The 20,228-nt window shown below is 48.4% G+C and overlaps 1 protein-coding gene across 3 annotated transcripts in view; it reads left to right on the top strand.

Moving 5' to 3' along the window:
* Nucleotides 1-20,228, top strand: part of TAF9B (TATA-box binding protein associated factor 9b) — a 50,463-nt gene that overhangs the window by 29,487 nt on the left and 748 nt on the right. For all 3 annotated transcript variants that reach the window (XM_029606520.1, XM_029606518.1, XM_029606519.1), the window contains exon 6: nucleotides 7,860-7,973. In XM_029606520.1, the coding sequence (XP_029462380.1) occupies nucleotides 7,860-7,973 (114 nt within the window). The remainder of the gene's footprint in view (nucleotides 1-7,859; nucleotides 7,974-20,228) is intronic.

The raw sequence follows: 20,228 nt of genomic DNA, 5'->3' as shown, positions 1-20,228 counted from the left end.
TTCCAGGGGTGGTGCCAGTCCAAGGACCGGAGGAGGTAAGACTTTGCAAGGAAGTCAGGTGGGTCCTCTCTTTGATTGAAACAGTAGGAGGGAGATTGTTTCGCTTTTGTGAGGAGTGGATCAGGATCGCGTTGGATCAGTGGGCTCTTATGGTGATAGGAGAATTGTTCTTGTCTGTTACGGGAGGCTTTCCCCCCATTGCAGATCCCGATAAAAGTGAAAGCACTACAGGTCCGTGTTTCTGGGTGGAGACACTGTGGATGCTCATTGTAATGGTTCTAAAAGGAGGATTTCTAGTGGCCCTGGATCTGATGGAAGCCTATCTGTATTTCCCTGTTCGAACAGATTTTTTTGATGTTTATGGTGCTGGGTCAGCTTTTCCATCATTATCTGGACACCTGGCTCAAACGAGTAACTTCTACAGGGGAAGGTTGTCAGGCACTGCACCTGGTAATGGAGGTGTTATAGTCACTAGGATGGGTGATAATTTGGGCCAAGAGTCACTTGATGCTGTCCTGGACATTGGACTATCTGGGGGCGCAGGTCTGTTTCCAGTTGGGTGGAATTTTTCTCTCAGATCGTAGGGAATCACAAAGATTGAAGGTCACATTGAGGCTGCTAGTTACCAAGGCCTGGGGTTATTTACAGGTGCTGGGGTCTATGGCGACTGCGCTAGATTTGGTGACATGGCAATTTGACCTCCTGCAGGCTTTCCAGCAAGTGCTGCTGTCCCGTTTGATATTCATTGTCTGAGAAATATCATCGGCTTTTACTGCTGCGGGGGAATTCAGGTTCAGTCTCTCGTGAAGGCAGTATTGCCATGATTTGGAGAAGGGGGTGGATCTGGAGACTCCTGACTGGGTAGTAGTGACCATGGATGCCAACCTCAGTGGTTGGGGGGGGGGGGGGGGTGCAGCCTTGGACAGACAACTCAAAGTCGGCGGCTGCATATGGAAGCTCCTGGCCTATCAATCGTTTTGGAAACAAGGGCGATTCACAGGGCATTGATGTTTTGTCCTACCTCAGGCCTGAGGACTTATGCTAAGAGTTTTTTTCAGGCAATGTGACAACAGTGACATGAAGAGACTTGCTTTAGCTCAGGAGGGCCAAGAGCTTTTTGTCTGTGCGTACAGGCATTTGCAAAGGTTGATAGCTTTGCATGTGGCTGGAGTGGACAATGTGCAAGCAGACTGTCTCAGCAGGAAATAGCTGGTCCCGGGGGAATGGGAGTTGTCAGTGGAGGCCTACGGTCACCTTTGAGTTCGCTGGGGTGGCCCTAGCAGGATCTGATGGCATTGTGGGGCAATATCAATATGCCAGTCTCAGAAGAGAGTTTGGAGCCATAAGCTGGACACACTGGTTCTCCCTAGGCCGACGGAGATCCTGTAGTACAAATTTCCTCCGTGGCCATTTTTAAGTCATGGGTTCAGATGCTTCAAGAAACCTCTGGTCTGAGTAATTCTCTGGACTCCAGAATGGCCACTTCATCCGTGGTTCATAGATATGGTTCATCTTATCTATTTATTGAATTTTTTTTCTATACCATCATTAAGTTATTTACCATCATAACTGTTTACAAAAAAGGCACATATAGTAGGGTATGGTTAGTACTTTACAAAAGTGGTGCCAGTAGTATTCGGTAACATAGAAATGTTAAAAACTAGTTGAATAATGATATATATTACCTATTGATACATGACTCATGGGTGAAGCACATGTGATTCATTCTAGACTTTTCAGTTGTTTTTACGATCTCACAGTAGACGAGTTCCTGGGCCTATTTTCTTGGATCGGGCGGATCGCCTTTGTCTCACAGCTTGGCTTTGAGTGGCAACGTTTCAGGTTAAAAGGTTATCCAGGGGCAACCATTGTCACTTTGCTTTGGGCCAGGAGACCGTCCACATCTATGGCTTTGCCGGTTGTGGAGGCTCTCTGAGTCTTGAGGTGTAGAGAAAACCCTAGGCTTCTTACATGTGGAGATCCCTCATATTTTGGCCTTTTTGCAAAAGGCCTTGCCCAAAAGGATTAGTTTGCATTTCCCGTCTGTGCGATTGACAACATTGTGCAGGCTTTCGACATCGCAGGCCTGCACAAGGTGATACAGTTCTTGAAGGGGGGTCAAGTGTTTGTGGTCATGGGTGCGCAGGTTGTGTCCTTTTGAACTTGGTCCTTGACCTTGTTCCGAGTATTATGTAGACCTCCATTCAAGCCTTTGCAGAAGATGCCATGAAGGATCTTCCCCTTAAGGTGGTTTCTTGTTTCTCCTTATTTAGGAGGTTTTATTTCCCTTGTTTCCAACTTGGTCTTCTGAGAACTCAGAGGCAAGGAATCTTCTTTTGGGTGTTGGAGTACTGTTGCAGTATCTCAAGGTCACCATCAGTTTGATGGCTGATTAGTATTGTTAGGTAGACCAAAGAAGGGCCATAAGGCTTATGAGGACTCTATTGCTTATTGGTAAAAGGAAGCTATTTTTGGACCTATATCTGCAAGAGGGGTTGCAAGCACGCTCTGCTAGGGCACAGACAGCCTCTTGTGCTGAGTGTCAAGTAATGGCGCCACAGGTATTACTGGTTGGATGTTCAGGCGTCAGCGGAACTGAGTTTTTTATGACAGTGGGTTGAGAGCGGGTCTTTCGCAGTGTAGGGGTGCTTTGGTATATCCCACTTGTCTGGACTGATCTGGGGTACAAACATGAAAGGAAACTTGGTTCATACCTGCTAATTTTCATTCCTGAAGTACCACAGATCATTCCAGAGACTCAGCCTCTTATTTAAGAAAGACAGACGACAGTTAGACTTGCATGAATGTACTCTGAAGATTTTCAGTATATTCACAACCTAAACATTTAGTATTTGTATATTCACAACCTAAGTATTTGTATATTCACAACCTAAACGGCACTTCCAGGTTTTAATTGGTTCAATGGGGATGTTCTGGATCTAGTTCAAGGGGTTCCAGCCCTTGGTTTGGCATTCGTCCTGGGAGTTGTGTTTCACTCCAGTTTGGCTTGGATACAGGTTAATACTGAAGGACTGCAGGTAGCACTCTCGGTTATGTAGCAGTGCCTCAAAGTTTTTTTCTCTGTTGGTAGGGATGCAAAACCCACTTTCCTATCGTGTAGCAGATGGACTCAGGACCAATGGGTATAGTGTACTCCTGATAGCAGATGGGAGACGGAGTCAGATTTCAACCCTGTTGTCAGCCTACATATACCCGTGCAGGAAGCTTGGCTCTTCAGTATTTCTCAGTCTCCTAAGCAGATAGGGACAAATCCACACATTAGAATAGTGTTAGCAATTCTAAAACAAAGAAGAGAGAAAATTTATCTGAAGAAGACGAGCCCTGCTCTCCTGCGGTGATACCTAAGGGTCCCTCTCCCAGTCGAGAATTCTTGAGGTGATTTTCGAGATCCCTCAGAGGTAAGCCTCGGTCCAGTAGCTGGCTTCCGGCGAGGACTTAGCCCCTAGGGTGGCTTAGAGGCAGCGGGTGTTGAATCGAGCGCGACGGTGAAGGTAATTCCCTCTCCCCCCCCGCAGCCAGAGACTGCTCGGCACGAGACCGGGAAACGCAGAGACCAGGTAAGGTAGAAAACGTTTTCTAAGTCTCCGGTCTCTGAGGCTCGAATTGCCACACAGATCGTTCCTTCCGGCGCCTTTAAATCGGGTTCAGCAGTCCCGTCCAGGCTAGACCCCGATCTGGTGCGAGGGTCCACACACGTGGAGACCCTCGGGGGGGGGGGTTGCCATCTTGCCCGCGTGGTTGTCGGCGCCATTTCCACCCCTTGATCGCCATATTGGCGGCACAACTGAGCCGTGTGCACAGCAGCGAGCTTGGGCGCACAATCAACTTGGCGCACAACGGCACGTGCTTCTGGGCCGTGCGCACAGCGGCGCGCGCTTCTGAGCCGTGCGCACAGCGGCGCGCGTTTCTGGGCCGTGCGCACAGCGGCCCGCCCTTCTGGGCCGTGCGCATAGCGGCCTGCATAAACGGCCCGAGCACATAAATAGGTCCGTGTGCACAGCGGCGCGCACATTTTGCCCAGGCGCACAAAGTGGTAACCTGAGCGCGCACCCTGTACGCACATCGCTGGCGCAACCGGAATGCACAACTAAGCCTCCTGGCGCGTGCACCTATGCGCACAGACGAGTTTGAGCCACTCCACATGCCCAAATCATGGGACCACTGGCCAAGAAAGCCAAGGGACAAGCCCTCTGCCCAGCCTGCCACCTGAGAGCTGCACAACCTGAAGCGGCCTCTGCCCTATGCCTGCAGTGCGAAGAGGCTCAGTGGGAACCCAAGCAAGGCCCCCCACAGCCAGTAGAGGGATCCGGATCCACCAATGATAGTACCCCGGACCTCTGTATCTCCGACTCGGTGCCTACTCAGGGGGGTACCTCGGGGGCCTCCATTGGATTCAGTATGGACCCAGGGACCTTTTCCTGGGTGGAATTCTTCAAAGGGCTGCAAACCTTTGTCCAGGCACAATCTGAACTGCCTGTGACCCAGACCCAGTCTCCACCAGAAGCGCAAAATCTTCCAAGTGCCTCTCGCACCTACCCAGACGCGCCCCATCCAGGCAAAAGCCTCCCCTTAGGGGACACAGACACCTCGGGGGAAGAGTCTGACTCCCTGGAGGAAGGGGAAATCCCTCCAGGGATGGAACTGTACCGAACCATGATGTGATTCTTCTCCAAAGACAAGTTACCTGCTCTCGTATCTCTGACCCTGAAGACGCTGGCCATTCCAGGCACGAGTACCACAGTGGAGCCAAAGACGAACCCAGTTTTGGTCAGTCTCCGTCAGGCCTCATGCTATTTCCCAATGCTGCAGGCCGTACAACAACAGATTGACCTGGAATGGAATACCCCGGAGGCCAGCTTCAAAGGAGGATGGGCTCTGGAAGCCCTATACTCCCTGGAACCCACAGCCAAAGAACTACGGTTCACAAAAGTGGACACCATGGTCTGCGCTATCTCAAAGCGCACTACCATCCCAGTCGAAGGAGGAGCTGCACTCAAGGATGCCCAGGACAGATGTCAGGAATCCATCCTTAAACAATCATTTGATGTCGCAGCAATGACCCAGCAGGTCGCTTCCTGCTGCGCCATGGTGACACGTGCCTGCTTGCTTCTCTCCAGGGACGCAACCACTTCCGCCAAAACATTAGAACCGGTGATATCTTTCCTCACGGATGTGACCTCTGACCTGGTGCGCACCTCAGCCAGGGGCATCTCCTCCATAGTGGCAGCCAGAAGGCAACTATGGCTCCAAAATTGGTCAGCCGACGCGACCTCCAAGATGAACCTCACGAGAATGCCTTTTAAAGGATCCCTCCTGTTCGGAAGCGAACTGGAGAAGTTAGCCAACAAATGGTGTGAATCCCCAGTACCTCGGTTACCAGAGGACAGGAATAAAAGAAACCAGCGCTCCTCCCCCTGAAGAACCAAGGGCAAAGGAGCCCTGCGTTTTAGACCATACAAAAACACTTACCAAGCACCTCGCCCTGCAGACAGGGCCCAGTCCTTTCGGAACAGACACAACAAGAGGGGAGCCGGCTCAGGTACAGGCCCCGGCCGCACCCCACAATGAGAATCAACAGACCCATCCACAGGAAGAAGTCATAGGGGGCAGACTTACCCTCTTCTACCAAAGATGGGTCGAGATAACGTCGGACAAGTGGGTCCTAACCATCATTCGAGAGGGATACTATCTGGACTTCCACAGCATCCCTCCAGACAAATTTGTGAGATCACCATGCCACTTCCTCTTCAAGAGGTGGCAGTGGAAACAACACTGACAAAACTACTCAACCTAAAGGCGATAACCTCAGTGCCCACGCACCAACAAAATACTGGTCACTATTCTATTTATTTTTTCATCCCAAGAAGGAAGGAACATTCAGGCCCATCCTGGACCTCAAGACCGTTAATTGCTACCTGAGGGTACCGCACTTCCGCATAGAAACCCTATATTCAGTCATAAGGGCAGTACAACCGGGAGGATTCCTGACGTCACTGGATCTATCCGAAGCCTATCTCCACAACCCCGTGCTCCACAACCATCAGTACTTCCTACGCTTTGCGATATTGGACCATCACTACCAGTTCCGAGTGCTACCCTTCGAGCCAGCTACCGCCCCTCGAACCGTCACCAAAATCATGGTGGTAGTGGTGGAAACACTGAGGAAAGAAGGAATCCTCATACATCCTTACCTGGACGATTAGCTGATCAGGGCAAAATCTCCAGAGGAAAGTCACCAGGCGACCACCAGAGTCAAGAATCTACTGCAGAATCTTAGGTGGATCGTCAACACAGCCAAGAGCTGCTTGCAGCCTTCCCAGTTGCTAGAGTACCTGGGAGTCCGGTTCAACACCAAGCAAGACAAGGTTGTCCTCCCCCCTCCAAGGAGAAGGAAACTGATGGGTCAACTGCAAAAACTGCTGAACTATGCTCGCCCCAAGGTATGGGACTACCTCCAAGTCCTCGGTCTCATGACATCAACCCTGGAAGTTGTTCCATGGGCAAGGGCCCACATGCACCCACTACAATGTTCCTTATTGTCACAATGGGATCCAACGTCCCAGAACTACTCCATGCATCTCCAGCTACCAGCAGAGGTTTGAACGCAACTCCAATTGGGGCTACAGGAGGACCACCTGAGCAAAGGAATAAGGCTATCCTCACCGAACTGGATCTTGCTCACCATGGATGCGAGCCTGCGAGAGTGGGGAGCCCACTGTCAGGAACTGACGGCACAGGGACAAGGAAGAGTCGGACTGGAACATAAACCGACTGGAAGCCCGAGCAGTCAGACTAGCCTGCCTATGATTTGGCCACAGACTTCGGGGAGAATCTGTCAGTGATGTCAGACAACACCACAACAGTTGCATACATCAACCTCCAGGGAGGAACCAGAAGCCAACAGGTGTCCCTGGAAATAGACCACCTCATGGTGTGGGCTGAAGCAAACCTGCAAGGAATCTCAGCCGCCCACATTGCGGGAAAAGACAACATCTCTGTGGACTACCTCAGCAGAGATAGACTAGACCCAGGGGAATGGACACTGTCAACCACAGCCTTCCAGTTGATAATAAACCACTGGGGGACCCCAGCCATGGATCTACTGGCAACCAGATCCAACTCCCAGGCTCCCAAGTTCTTCAGCTGCAGACGAGAGCCGCAATCCCGGGGAATCAACGCCCTCGTCCAGACCTGACCACAGGAAGACCTGCTGTACGCCTTTCCCCCATGGCCACTACTGGGTGGGATCATCCGCAAGACCTTTGTATGATATACGCAATGCTACCATAATGATGCATGTCATAAAACAATATCCGAAATAAGTTTATGGAAAGAGGACAGAAAAACTGGGAAGAAGATTTTCTGAGAGGGCTTGAGATAGGAAACAGATTCTTATGTTCAAGTATATGTCAAGTATAGCTTGTGAAAGGAAAATTTATGTTGGAAATTGGTCAACTGCTACTAAATTATTAGCTCCATGGAGCAGGGGCTGTCTGTTATATGTGTCTGTACAGCACTACATACATCTACTGGTACTATAGGCACATAGTAATGATTGCAGAAAAAGACAAAATGGTCTATCCAGTCTGCACAGCAAGTTACTTATGGTAGTAATTACCACTCTATGCAGGTTACCCCTATGTTTTCTGTTAGGGTAATAACTGCTTCTCCATGCAGTTCAGTTACACCCAAGCCTTATGTTAAGGGTAGTAATATTAACATTCAAATCAAGCCATGACAAGTAGTAGTAATGTGCACTTGTTTGTAAGGTTCATACTAACTTGTTCAAGTTTCAGAATGTATATTGTGCTAGAACTAAGTTCTTGTATTATCTGTAGGTACTCCTTCACAAGCAGTATCTGTTTCAACAAAAGTTGGTACACCTGTGTCACTGACTGGTCAAAGGTTCACAGTACAGATCCCATCCTCACAGGCAACAACAGTTAAGTCAGGTAAGTACTTGTTTTGGAGCATAAATATTTTATCAGTTGTTCAATGAGCAGCATTCATTTATTTTGTTAATTAAATTTACCAGGAATAAATTAATAAACATTTTAATATAAAGGTTCATATTCAGTCACTGTCCAAATAGCAAAGTTAACTGGATAAGCTAACTTGGATTTTCAGAAGGCATTTGACAAAGTTCCTCATGAGAGTCTTCTAGGAAAAGTAAAAAGTCATGGGGTAGGTGGTGATGTCCTCTCGTGGATTACAAACTGGCTAAAAGACAGGAAACAGAGTAGGATTAAATGGACACTTTTCTCAGTGGAAGGGAGTGGGCAGTGGAGTGCCTCAGGGATTTATATTGGTACCCTTACTTTTCAATATATTTATAAATGATCTGGAAAGAAATACGACGAGTGAGGTAATAAATTTGCAGATGATACCAAATTGTTCAGAGTAGTTAAATCACAAGTAGATTGTGATAAATTGCAGGAAGACCTTGTGAGACTGGAAAATTGGGCATCGAAATGACAGATGAAATTTAATGTGGATAAGTGCAAGGTGATGCATATAGGGAAAAATAACCCATGCTATAGTTACACAATGTTAGGATCCATATTAGGTGCTACCACCCAAGAAAGAGAGCTAGGCATCATAGTGGATAACACATTGAAATTGTCAGTTCAGTGTGCTGCGGCAGTCAAAAAAGCAAACAGAATGTTGGGAATTATTAGAAAGGGAATGGTGAATAAAACAGAAAATGTCATAATGCCTCTGCATCACTCCATGGTGATACTGCACCTTGAATATTGTGTACCATTCTGGTCACCACATCTCAAAAAAGATATAATTGCGATGGAGAAGGTACAGAAAAGGGTGACCAAAATGATAAGGGGAATGGAACAGCTCCCCTATGAGGAAAGTCTAAAGAGGTTAGGACTTTTCAGCTTGGAGAAGAGACGGCTGAGGGGGGATATGATAAGAGGTGTTTAAAATCATGAGAGATCTAGAACGGGTAGATGTGAATCGGTTATTTAGTCTTTCAGATAATAGAAAGACTAGGAGGCACTCCATGAAGTTAGGCACATTTAAAACTAATCGGAGAAAATTCTTTTTCACTCAACACACAATTAAACTCTGGAATTTGTTGCCAGGGGATGTGGTTAGTGCAGTTAGTACAGCTTTGTTTAAAAAAGGATTGGATAAGTTCTTGGAGGAGAAGTCCATTACCTGCTATTAATTAAGTTGACTTAGAAAATATCCACTAGCAACAGTAACATGGAATAGACTTAGGGGTAGATTTTCAAACGAGCGCGAACAGCCTACTTTTGTTTGCGCTCCAGGCGCAAACAAAAGTACGCTGGATTTTAGTAGATACGCGCATAGTCGCGCGTATCGGCTAAAATCCTGGATCGGCGCGCGCAAGGCTATCGATTTCGTATAGCCTGCGCGCGCCGAGCCGCGCAGCCTACCCCCGTTCCCTCCTAGGCCGCTCCGAAATCGGAGCGGCCTAGAAGGGAACTTTCCTTTGCCCTCCCCTCACCTTCCCCTCCCTTCCCCTACCTAACCCACCCACCCGGCCCTGTCTACACCCCCCCCTTACCGTTGTCGGGGGATTTACGCCTCCCGGAGGGAGACGTAAATCCCCGCGCGCCAGCGGGCCTGCTGCGCGCCGGGCCGCGACCTGGGGGCGGGTACGGAGGGCGCGGCCACGCCCCCGGGCCGTAGCCACGCCCCATACCCGCCCCCAAAACGCGGCCCGACACGCCCCCGAAACGCCGCGTCGACCGGGCCCGCCCCCCCGACACGCCCCCGACACGCCCCCCTCCGAAAACCCCGGGACGTACGCGAGTCCCGGGGCTCTGCGCGCGCCGGGAGGCCTATGTAAAATAGGCTTCCCGGCGCGCAGGGCCCTGCTCGCCTAAATCCGCCCGGTTTTGGGCGGATTTAGGCGAGCAGGGCTCTGAAAATCTACCCCTTAGTTTTTGGGTACTTGCCAGGCTCTTATGGTCTGGATTGGCCACTGTTGCAAACAGGATGCTGGGCTTGATGGACCCTTGGTCTGACTCAGTATGGCATGTTCTTTTTCAATAATGCAGCCACACTATTGAATATAGCTGGCTAATTTTAAGACAGGTCTATGGCCTGACCAGACTTAGCCATTTAAGTTATCCCCTAATTTATCCAGTTATTTGCAAGCTAGAATTTAGCTGGCTAAATGCCCAAATCTTCATTTAACTGGCTAACTTTTCAGTTATAGTCAAGTCAAGAGCAAAGTGCTGCTCTGTCACTGTAGATATAAATTGTTTTTGTGTTTATCAATTTTTAATAAATATCAATATTGCTTGTATCTTAAATTCAATATCTACACTCGATATGGATCTAGAAACTTTCAAAAAATCTTGTTTAACTGTCTGAAAAATATTTTATGGAAAGCACAGAAGGTTTCATATAAAGTGTAGGTGTCCCTGCACCAATTTATTATTGGTCATAATCATTAACCTCCTGCCACCTCCATATACAAATTTTTTTAAAAGAATTTTTTGTAGAATATTTTCTCAATAAAGTCCGTCGTGTTGTTGACACTAATCTATGAGCGGAGAAAAATGAAACTTTGAATTAAATTTGAAGTTTATACTTGTATTAAAGCGGGTACCTTTTCAGTTAGCCAATTACATGCTTCTGAATATAGAGCTCATAGAAAACTACAGATTTAAAAGGGGATTTATGCTCCGGTTACATTTAGCCTGGAGGATGGAAACTTTTCATTCCACCTACTTCAAGTGCCTCTTAGAATTTCAGCTGTAAGCATCAACAAAAGAAATCAACTTGTAACCTATATAGGACAAGCAGGGATGGTAGTCCTCACATGTGGATGACATCATCCGATGGAGCCCGGCACGGAAACCTTTGTCAACTTTTGACCAGGACACTGAGCATGCCCAGCATGCTACTATCTGTGCATCCATACAAGGTCCCCCTTCAGTCTCTTCTTTTCTGTGGTGCAGTTGCCTCTCATTTCTTGGAGCTCCTTCTTTTTCTTGTTTTTTCTACAGAATTTCAGGTTTTCCTGTTTTTTTTCCTTGTCGGATCCCCCTTCGCAGTCTGTGCCTCCTCAGCGGTAGGTCTCTTTTCCCTTTTCTCCAATTTTTTGCGGTCGATTCCCAACTTCTCGGTCATCGACCACATGCCAGGGCTTTTGGTATGACGTCAACCAGTTTTTGTTGGTGTCCCCAGTGCCCGTAGATCATGTCTATCACGGATCCGCATGAGGTTTGTATCCTCTGCCTGGGTGCCTCACAAGATGTCCATGGGTGTCATCTCCATGATCAGATGACTCACAAAGACTGTTGAGCATGCCTCAACAAGATGAAGAAATGTTTTGAGACCCCTGAGTCTATTCTTTCCACTCCTGTGTCTACTCCATCGATGTCGAGATGTCGTGGTGAGCCACTTGATATGCTTCCCCTTGGCTGTTCCTCTCACCAGTACCTCAAAGGATCGCAGGGAAAGGCAACAGATCCTTGATTTCCCCACTCTCCCAGTCATCAGGATCTTCCATTTTCTCAGCGCCGGGGAAAGACCGGGCTGAGCACTGAGCGAGGTCTCATAAGCATCGCCACTGGTTGCCGTCGACGCACGGCTTTGGTTCCAGAGCGACACCGGCAGCTGCTGGGCTGCCACTAAAGCGATTATGGCCATCGGAGACCCCACCCTCCGATGGCTCCGGTAGACTGGAGGCATTCCCCACCGACACTGGTGCCAGACCGTGCCAGCTCAGAGACCCGAGGAAGAGTCTGTGACGCTTCGTCCCTTTCCATCCGTCCTGGCCACTCTGGACTTTCAGGAAGAGTTGGACTGCAGGGTGCAATCAGCGGTGCTCAAAGCGCTACAGAGTGTCGAGTTGCTGGCACCACCGGCCCTCATTCTGGTGCCTGAGCCTCCTCCATCGATGCTTGCATCCCTGCTGGAGCGTCTGGATGTCCTTGGCACCCTACTGACACAACCGGTGCCCGAGAGGCCTCCGATGCCTCCTCGGCCACCGACACCCTCCACCGGAAGGATCCCGATTCCTGGGTCCTCAGAAGAGGATGAGGCCTCCGGGAATGGGTGCCCAAGGCCATGGTTCCCTGGGCTGCCTCTGGTTCCTCCCGGTGTACCACGGCCGATGCCTCCCCTCGTTGCTCGGGGCTCCTTTGATGCCACTGGTGCTCCCACGGTCTTCGGTGCCCTTGGGGCCCAGGCCTACCTCCCCTCCCATTCCCCGCCCTTGGCATCCGGGCCCTAGAGAGGAGGCGGGTCCCTACGACCCGTGGGGCGATGACTCTTCGGATTTGTCCTCCGAGTTCTCCGACGAACCCATTTCGGAGCTTTCCCCTCCGGAGGAACAGCGTCGATCTCCGCCTAAAGACCTGTCATTTGTCAGCTTCGTAAGGGCCATAACAGAGGCTATCCCCTTCCAGCTCCTGTCAGAGGAGGATACCCATCACGAGATGCTGGAGGTCATGGCGGTGCTGGTCCACAACATCTTTAAGGAGCTGCTCCTCCGTATGTGGGAACACCTGATGTCGGTATCCCTGGTCATCAGGAAGGCTGATGCGACTTATCTGGTTCAACAGGCTGTGGGCTTTCTATGGTAGCACCTACCCCAGTAGGCGTTAGTGGAGTCCACGCTTAAAAAGGCCAGACACTCCCGGTCACACGCTTCTGCCCCTCTGGGGCATGAACACAGGGAGCTCGATGACATAGGGAGGAAATATGTTCCAGGGAGTTATGCTGGTTGCCTGTATTGCAGCCTACCAGCTATACATGACCCAATATGACCGCAACCTGTGAAACAGGTCCAGGAGTTTGCGGAGGGCCTTCCCCAGAACAGCAGGAGTCTCTTGCAGCCATTGCCATGCTGGGGCTTGAGGCGAGTAGACATGAGGTCAGGTCTACCTATGATGTTTTTGAGACTGTAGCCCACCTAGTTGCCAGAGGCGTCGGCGCCAGACGGCTGGTTTGACTCTGGGCCTCAGGTCTCCAACCAGAAGTTCAGGACAGGCTTGCGGACTCTTCAGTAACTCTCCTCCAGCCCCTCTGAAGGCCTTTCGCCAGGGAGTCCTCCAGGCCGGGCTCTTGCAAGCCCTGCTATTGGCTGCGGTCATGGCCGGCAGCAGCGAGTTCCGAGAGCCCAACCAGCCCCCCAGCAGGCCCTGTCTGCCGGTTTTTGACTGGCAGTGAGGGGCATGAGCCAAGCGTTGGTTCCCCTGGCGGTCGATCCCCCATTTGGTGGTAGGCTTCTTTGCTTCGCCCGCCGCTAGGAGGCAATCATTTCGGACCTTTGGGTCCTCTCCATTGTCCGCCAGGGTTACAGCCTGAACTTCAACAGGCTCCCAGAGACTGCTCCCTCATATCTATCGTGGGGTACGCCCGCCCATCTGGTCGTCCTTCAATCAGAACTTTCCGCCCTTCTAGTGGCGGACATGGTAGAACCGGTCCCCCACGAGCAGTGGGGCCAAGGCTTCTACTCGAAGTACTTCATCATTGCGAAGAGGAATGGCAGCTTGCACCCCATCCTCGACCTCAGGGAGTTAAACTGATTTCTCGTAAGAGAGAAATTCAAAATGGTCTCTCTGGGCACACTGATCCCACTTCTCCGAAGAGGAGACTGGCTCTGCTCACTCGACTTAAAGGAGGCTTACGCCCATATTGCAATTGTCCCCAACCACAGGAAGTACCTCCGTTTTCTGGTGGGGATGGCACATTTTCAGTACAAAGTGCTGCCCTTTGGGCTGGCTTAAGCCTCACACGTTTTCACGAAATGCTTGGTGGTGGTAGCTGCCTTCCTCAGGCTTCACTCGGTCCATATCTTTCCGTACCTGGACAATTGGCTGATCTGGAGCGACTCCTACTCTGGGGCCCTGAATGCACTGGCCTTGATGATTCAGACCCTGCAGACATTGGGCTTCATTATCAACTTCCCCAAGTCACATCTCAAGCCATCTCCATGGCTAGACTTTATCGGTGCCAGGTTGGATACAGCACAAGTGAAGGCTTTTCTGCCCAAGGATCGAGCGATTTGCCCTCTCCTTGCTGGCCACCCTCGTTCACAATAGACAGAGGGTGCCAGCCCATCTGCTGCTCCGCCTACTGGGCCATATGACGGCCTTGGTCCACGTGACTCCTCCTTGACCCGCCTCCGCATGAGGGACCCTCAGTGGGCCTTGGCGGTTCCATGGCGGCAGGCATCCCAGAATCTAGAGGCGTCGGTAACGGTCACGGACCCTCTTCGCCTCTCCCTGACCTGGTGGGAGGCCCTACCCATTCTGGAAACCGGGCTCCCATTTCAGCCCGCACCACCCCAGATGATCCTCACCACCAATGCCTCGCCTCAAGGGTGGGGGGCCCACACGGACAGCCTACATACCCAGGGCCTAAGGACAGCGACCGAAGCCCGCTGCCAGATAAACTTCCTGAAGCTGCGGGCAGTCCAGTATGTCTTGTGGTCCTTCCAGGACAGGCTGTCCTCAAGGCCGTCCTCATTAGAACGGACAACCAGGTGGTGATGTGGTACATCAATAAGCAGGGCAGCATAGGCTCCTTCCTCCTCCACCAGGAAGCGATGCAGGTCTGGGATTGGGCCCTTTCCAGAGGGATATATCTACGGGCCACCTACCTGCCAGGTTACCTGAACATGCTGGTGGACCGCCTCAGCCAATCCTTCTAGCCACACGCCTGAACCCTGAATCCGGCGGTGGCAGCCGACTTATTCCATCGCTGGGGCATGCTGGACATGGACCTGTTCGCCTCTCCCCACAATCACAAGGTGAGCATGTTCTGCTCCCTGATTCCGGAGAAGGGCCATCCGGCCTGCGACGCATTCTCCCTTCACTGGGGACTAGGTCTCATGTATGCGTACCCCCCTATCCCGCTCCTCTCGAGGACTCTGATGAAACTACAAGAGTACGGGAGACCATGTTCTTGGTGGCACCATCCTAGCCAAGGCAGGTGTGGTTTCCTCTGCTCCAGGACCTGCCCGTGAGCACACCAATCCCACTGGGGATGGCTCCCGACCTCCTATCGCAGAACCAGGGCACCTTGCACCACCTGAACCTCCAGGCCCTGGCCTTCACGGCATGGATGTTGAGCGCATGATCTTGCAGCCATTGCAGCTCTCGGATGGTGTCTCCAGGGTCTTGATTGAATCCCAGAAGCCTTCACCTGGAAATCTTATAGCTCGAAGAGAAAGCATTTCTCCACCTGGTGCGACGGCCACGGACTGAACCCTTTTTCCTGTCTGCTCCCCCGCCTGCTGGATTATATTTGGCACTTATCCGAGTCTGGCCTCCAAACCAGCTCGGTCCGAGTACACCTCAGCGCCTACCACCAGGAGGTCGCCAGTGCGCCCATTTCAGTCCAGCCTCTGGTTGGGCATTTCATGTGGGGCCTGGTTCAACTGAAGCCCCCGCTTCGCCTGCCAGAGACCCCCTTGGGGGCTCAACATTGTCCTGGCGAGGCTCATGCGGCATTCGTTAGAGTCTCTCAATCTGTGACTTTAAGTTCCTCACCTCGCAGGGTCAATGAGATCCAGGCCCTGGTCACGTACGCTCCCTACACAAAATTCTTTCATGATCGTGTGGTACTGCGCAGGCATTCAAAATTTCTGCCTAAGGTGGTGACTGCTTTCCACATCAACCAGTCAAATCAGCCTTCCCACAGCCTCATTCTCACCCAGGGGAACGTGCTCTCCACACCCTGGACTGCAGGCCAGCGCTTGCTTTCTACTTGGGCCGTACAGCAAACTATGGACAGTCTACTCAGCTCTTACTGTCTTTTGACCCCAGTAGGCTGGGAAAGGCAGTGGGGAAGCAGACCATGTCCAACTGGCTGGCGGATTGTATTGCCTTCTGTTACGAGCAGGCAGGCCTCCAGCTGACTGGCAGGGTGAAGGCTCACTCTGTGCGGGCTATGGCGGCATCAGTGACCCACCTGCGCGCGGTCCCTGTTGCCGAAATCTGCAGGGCCGCGACCTGGAGTTCTCTCCACACATTTGCGGCTCTCTACTGCCTTGACAGGGATAGTCGCCAGGACAGTGCTTTTGACCAGTCTGTCCTACGCAATCTATTCGAGTCCTGAACCCAACAGTTTTCATCATGCTCTCTGTGGGACCAGACTGCCCCTTTTTCCCCACAGCACCGCAGTTGTGTTGTGCTCATTAGTACCTTGTTCGGCTACTGTGGGTCTCTCTGTTCGAATGGGGCAGTCTGGAGTTCTGTAATCACCTACATGTGAGGACTTCAATCCTGCTTGTCCTAGTACAAAGCGCAGTTGCATACCTGTAACAGGTGTTTTCCTAGGACCAGCAGGATGTTAGTCCTCAGGAATCCTGCTCACCTCCCCATGGAGTTGGGTTCTCCTTTTGGTTTGTTGTTTAATTTTTTTCCTCATATATTTTCATCTACGAGACTGAAGGGGACCTCACGTGGACGCACGGATAGTAACTTGCTGGTTAAAGGTTCTAGAAACTTTGGAAAAGGTTTTCCATGCTGGAATCCATCGGATGATTTCACCCACATTTATTTATTTAAAATAATTTTTTTTTTTTTTTTTTTTATATACCGCACAAAGGGTAGGGATCTATCCGTCTAGGCGGTTTACATATTCGAAGATACATACATAAAATTATAACATAACAATCATTACATTACATCTCACTACATTGTTAGTGAGAACTAACATCCTGCTGTCTTAGGAGAATACCTATTACAGGTAAACAACTGTGCTTTCTCTCCCATAAGTACACAGTAAATTAATTTTAAGAAATTCTTGATTTTTTTTCTATACAACTTTTTGAAACTCAGGAGCAGAGAATGATGCATTTTTTTCTCCATTTTGTACATTTGGTTGTGCTCAGTTTTGCCTACAGAATCGTGTTTGTAATGAGTTTTTAAAAGCTGAGTTTTCACTTTGTTCCAGAAGACATGGCTTGTGATTCATATTCAAAGAATCCAAGACTTCCAAAGTAATTGGTGAATTTGGATGGCAAGATCACCCCTCTCCAAGTATTTCTTACGAAAGAATGCTGGGTTTTGTGAGATTTTGGTTTATCCCCCAAGAGAAACAGACCAAGTATTTCTTTGAATGGCTTGTATTTTTGAAATACAACTGATCGTAAGAACATAAGAACATGCCATACTGGGTCAGACCAAGGGTCCATCAAGCCCAGCATCCTGTTTCCAACAGTGACCAATCCAGGCCATAAGAACCTGGCAAGTACCCAAAAACTAAGCCTATTCCATGTTACCATTGCTAGTAATAGCAGGGCTATTTTCCAAGTCAACTCAATTAATAGCAGGTAATGGACTTCTCCTCCAAGAACTTATCCAATCCTTTTTTAAACATAGCTATACTAACTGCACTAACCACATCCTCTGTCAACAAATTCCAGAGTTTAATTGTGCGTTGAGTGAAAAAGAACTTTCTCTGATTAGTTTAAATGTGCCACACGCTAACTTCATGGAGTGCCCCCTAGTCTTTCTATTATCCGAAAGAGTAAATAACCGATTCAAATCTACCCGTTCTAGACCTTTCATGATTTTAAACACCTCTATCATATCCCCCCTCAGCCTTCTCTTCTCCAAGCTGAAAAGTCCTAACCTCTTTAGCCTTTCCTCATAGGTGAACTGTTCCATTCCCCTTATCAGTTTGGTCACCCTTCTCTGTACCTTCTCCATCGCAATTATATCTTTTTTGAGATGCGGCGACCAGAATTGTACACAGTATTCAAGGTGCGATCTCACCTTGGAGCGATACAGAGGCATTATGACATTTTTGTTTTATTCACCATTCCCTTTCTAATAATTCCCAACATTCTGTTTTCCTTTTTGACTGCTGCAGCACATTGAACCGACAATTTCAATGTGTTATCCACTATGACGCCTAGATCTCTTTCTTGGGTTGTAGCACCTAATATGGAACCTACCATTGTGTAATTATAGCATGGGTTATTTTTCCCTATATGCATCACCTTGCACTTATCCACATTAAATTTCATCTGTCATTTTGATGCCCAATTTTCCAGTCTCACAAGGTCTTCCTGCAATTTATCACAATCTGTTTGTGATTTAACTACTCTGAACAATTTGGAATCATCTGCAAATTTGATTATCTCACTCGTCGCATTTCTTTCCAGATCATTTATAAATATATTGAAAAGTAAGGGTCCCAATACAGATCCCTGAGACACTCCACTGCCCACTCCCTTCCACTGAGAAAATTGTCCATTTAATCCTATTCTCTGTTTCCTGTCTTTTAGCCAGTTTGTAATCCACGAAAGGACATCGCCACCTACCCCATGACTTTTTACTTTTCCTAGAAGCTTCTCATGAGGAACTTTATCAAACGCCTTCTGAAAATCCAAGTACACTACATCTACCGGTTCACCTTTATCCACATGTTTATTAACTCCTTCAAAAAAGTGAAGCAGATTTGTGAGGCAAGACTTGCCTTGGTAAAGCCATGCTGACTTTGTTCCATTAAACATGTCTTTCTATATATTCTGTGATTTTGATGTTTAGAACACTTTCCACTATTTTTCCTGGCACTGAAGTCAGGCTATCCGGTCTGTAGTTTCCCGGATCACCCCTGGAGCCCTTTTTAAATATTGGGATTACGTTAGTTATCCTCCAGTCTTCAGGTACAATGGATGATTTTAATGATAGGTTACATAATTTTACTAATAAGTCTGAATTTTCATGTTTTAGACCCTTCAGAACTCTGGGGTGTGTACCATCCGGTCCAGGTGATTTACTACTCTTCAGTTTCTCAGTCAGGTCTACCACATCTTCTAGGTTCACCGTGATTTAGTTCAGTCCATCTGAATCATTACCCATGAAAACCTTCTCCAGTACTGGTACCTCCCCAACATCCTCTTCAGTAAACACCGAAGCAAAGAAATCATTTAATCTTTCCACGATGGCCTTATCTTCTCTAAGTGCCCCTTTAACTCCTCGATCATCTAATGGTCCAACTGACTCCCTCACAGGCTTTCTGCTTTGGATATATTTAAAAAAGTTTTTACTGTGAGTTTTTGCCTCTACGGCCAACTTCTTTTCAAATTCTCTCTTAGCCTGTCTTATCAATGTCTTACATTTAACTTGCCAACGTTTATGCATTATCCTATTTTCTTCTGTTGGATCCTTCTTCCAATTTTTGAATGAAGATCTTTTCTCTAAAATAGCTTCTTTCACCTCCCCTTTTAACCAATCGTTTTGCCTTCTTTCCACCTTTCTTAATGTGTGGAATACATCTGGACTGTGCTTCTAGGATGGTATTATTTAACAATGACCATGCCTCTTGCACACTTTTTTACTTTTGTAGCTGCTCCTTTCAGTTTTTTTTCTAACAATTTTTCTCATTTTATCAAAGTTTCCCTTTTGAAAGTTTAGTATGAGAGCCGTGGATTTGCTTACTGTCCCCCTTCCAGTCAATTCAAATTTGATCATGTTATGATCACTATTGCCAAGCGGCCCCACCATCGTTACCTGTTACCCGTTACCTCTTTCACCAAATCCTGTGCTCCACTGAGAATTAGATCTAAAATTGCTCCCTCTCTCGTCGGTTCCTGAACCAATTGCTCCATAAAGCTATCATTTATTCCATCTAAGAACGTTATCTCTCTACCGTGTCCTGATGATACATTTACCCAGTCAATATTGGGGTAATTGAAGTCTCCCATTATTACCCGCATTACCAATTGGTTAGCTTCCCTAATTTCTCTTAGCATTTCACTGTCAGTCTCCCCATCTTGACCAGGTGGACGGTAGTATGATGATGTTTCTGTGGCTTGGATGATGATTTGTTATGATAAATTGAGTGATTGTTATGGGTAAGATGTATATGTTATGTTTTTATGGTATTTTATTGTATTTATTTTTGTTTTATTGATTATCTGTGTTTATTTGTAATTCAGTACAATATCATGACAAGAGGAGGAGAAAAAGCTTGATAAATAAAAATGACCAATCACTTCACTTGACATGCATGCTAAAGTGTAGTACTATTGTTCTACTGATTTTCTCCTTTGTAAAAATAAATTCCTACAACATGGTGGATTCATATCTTTTCCTGGGTTCTCCAAATTGAAGAGCTGTGTATTTGGAGAACCTGGAAGGCTTCTAAATTTGGGCCATTCTGAGGTGCAAAGATGCATAACTTGTAAAGAGGTTTGAATTGCACCACTAAGGAATATTCTTAAATGGACAATTTTCTTTAAACAA

Source organism: Rhinatrema bivittatum, chromosome 6, assembly GCF_901001135.1.
Source record: "Rhinatrema bivittatum chromosome 6, aRhiBiv1.1, whole genome shotgun sequence".
In the NCBI taxonomy this organism is placed as follows: Eukaryota; Metazoa; Chordata; class Amphibia; order Gymnophiona; family Rhinatrematidae; genus Rhinatrema; species Rhinatrema bivittatum.
Note: the sequence above shows the minus strand (reverse complement) of the source record. Positions and strands in the feature narration are given on the sequence as shown.